This window comes from Cyprinodon variegatus, unplaced genomic scaffold (assembly GCF_000732505.1).
Source record: "Cyprinodon variegatus isolate N-32 unplaced genomic scaffold, C_variegatus-1.0 Scaffold731, whole genome shotgun sequence".
NCBI classification, from domain to species: domain Eukaryota; kingdom Metazoa; phylum Chordata; class Actinopteri; order Cyprinodontiformes; family Cyprinodontidae; genus Cyprinodon; species Cyprinodon variegatus.
The window spans coordinates 185,672-186,976 of NW_015151184.1; the positions used below are offsets into that span (position 1 = coordinate 185,672).

A 1,305-nucleotide genomic window follows, 5' to 3' on the forward strand; every position below is an offset into this window, starting at 1 on the left:
TATATATATATATATATATATATATATATATATATACATACACACACACACACACACACACACACACACACACATATATATATTTATTATTATTCGACCACAGTCAACTTTGACAAACTGCCCAATTCAATGCTGGTGCTAAAAGATTTCCTTATTTATCAAACCACAGAACTTCACATAGTGCTCCACATTCCTCTTTTTTTTTTTATGAACTTTATTTAAACAAAGTGGGTACAAACAAGTTAGGCAATAAGAACATTATAATTCTAATATTATGGAAGGCATAGTAGAGGCAGATTTCAGAATGAAAATACAAAGTAACTTTGCACATTCCTAATTTTAGGGAAGAAACTGCTTCTGTAAGAGTTGTCCAAAAACACAACTTTATTGTCGTAATTTTATTAATTTCTGCTCGATGTTACGACTTTATTCAATAAAAGAAGAAAGAAAAAAACCCTCTAGCCTGGCTCTAATACTCCCTGGTAGAAATAAACATCAGAGCAACAAAATGAAAAATAAAGAGTGTGAGTCACTGAGTGGAGAAAGAATCGAGGTTCTCCTCATATCTATGGTGACGTGTCCCAGAAGGAGGGAACTGCTGCTGCAGCTGGAAGGCTAGGCAGAAAGTACTGAAACTATAAAAACACCTCCTGATAGGCTGCCTTTATGTTTAACAATAAGCCTCGATTATTCCCATTTATTTCACTGAGCTGATTTAAAGGTTAATAAAGGAACACAGACGCAGGTTTAGCTGTAGCTGGACTTCATCCCAGCTTTGACGCTGTGCCACGTCAATATGAGCTGAAAACTTTCTGTATTTATTTTAGGACGAATAAAAAAAGCGAAAATAAAAAACAGAACTCCTCTTAAGAAAGGAGATAAAGACTCACCGACAGATATGAACCCACAGGGGAAGGCCAGCAGGAAAAGCAGCAGGAGTTTAGATCCAAACATTTTGGCAGATCTGAAGTTAGTCACACATTAGCCTCTGGGAGAAAAGAGAGACAAGAGGCGCTGGAGAGGAGGAGAAGAGGAGCTGGACCCGCCTCTGGAGGGCGGAGCAGGCGTTCAAAGGCAACTCGCAAATCTGAGATTTCGTCAGATTCATTAAAATAGTATAAATGATAAACATAATGCATAATCAGGTGTGGGTAGAGACACCAAGGGGTTTTCTCAAGTTGGAGTAGCAATACGTTTTTTTTTTCAACCAACAAATTACTCCAGTAAGAGTAGAATAAAAATAATTTTTGGTAAAACACCTATGCAAGTATTGTAAATGTTGGCTCAGAAAATGGGATTTAAAGG

At 37.0% G+C, this 1,305-nt stretch overlaps 1 protein-coding gene across 1 annotated transcript in view; it reads right to left on the minus strand.

Annotated features, from left to right (window-relative positions):
- LOC107097898 (translocon-associated protein subunit alpha-like) overlaps positions 1 to 1,035 on the minus strand; it is a 13,322-nt gene extending 12,287 nt beyond the window's left edge. Inside the window, exon 1 of the mRNA XM_015395236.1 lies at positions 891 to 1,035. Coding sequence (XP_015250722.1) covers positions 891 to 954 — 64 coding nt within the window. The 5' untranslated portion in view covers positions 955 to 1,035. The remainder of the gene's footprint in view (positions 1 to 890) is intronic.
- Positions 1,036 to 1,305: the final 270 nt, after the last annotated feature.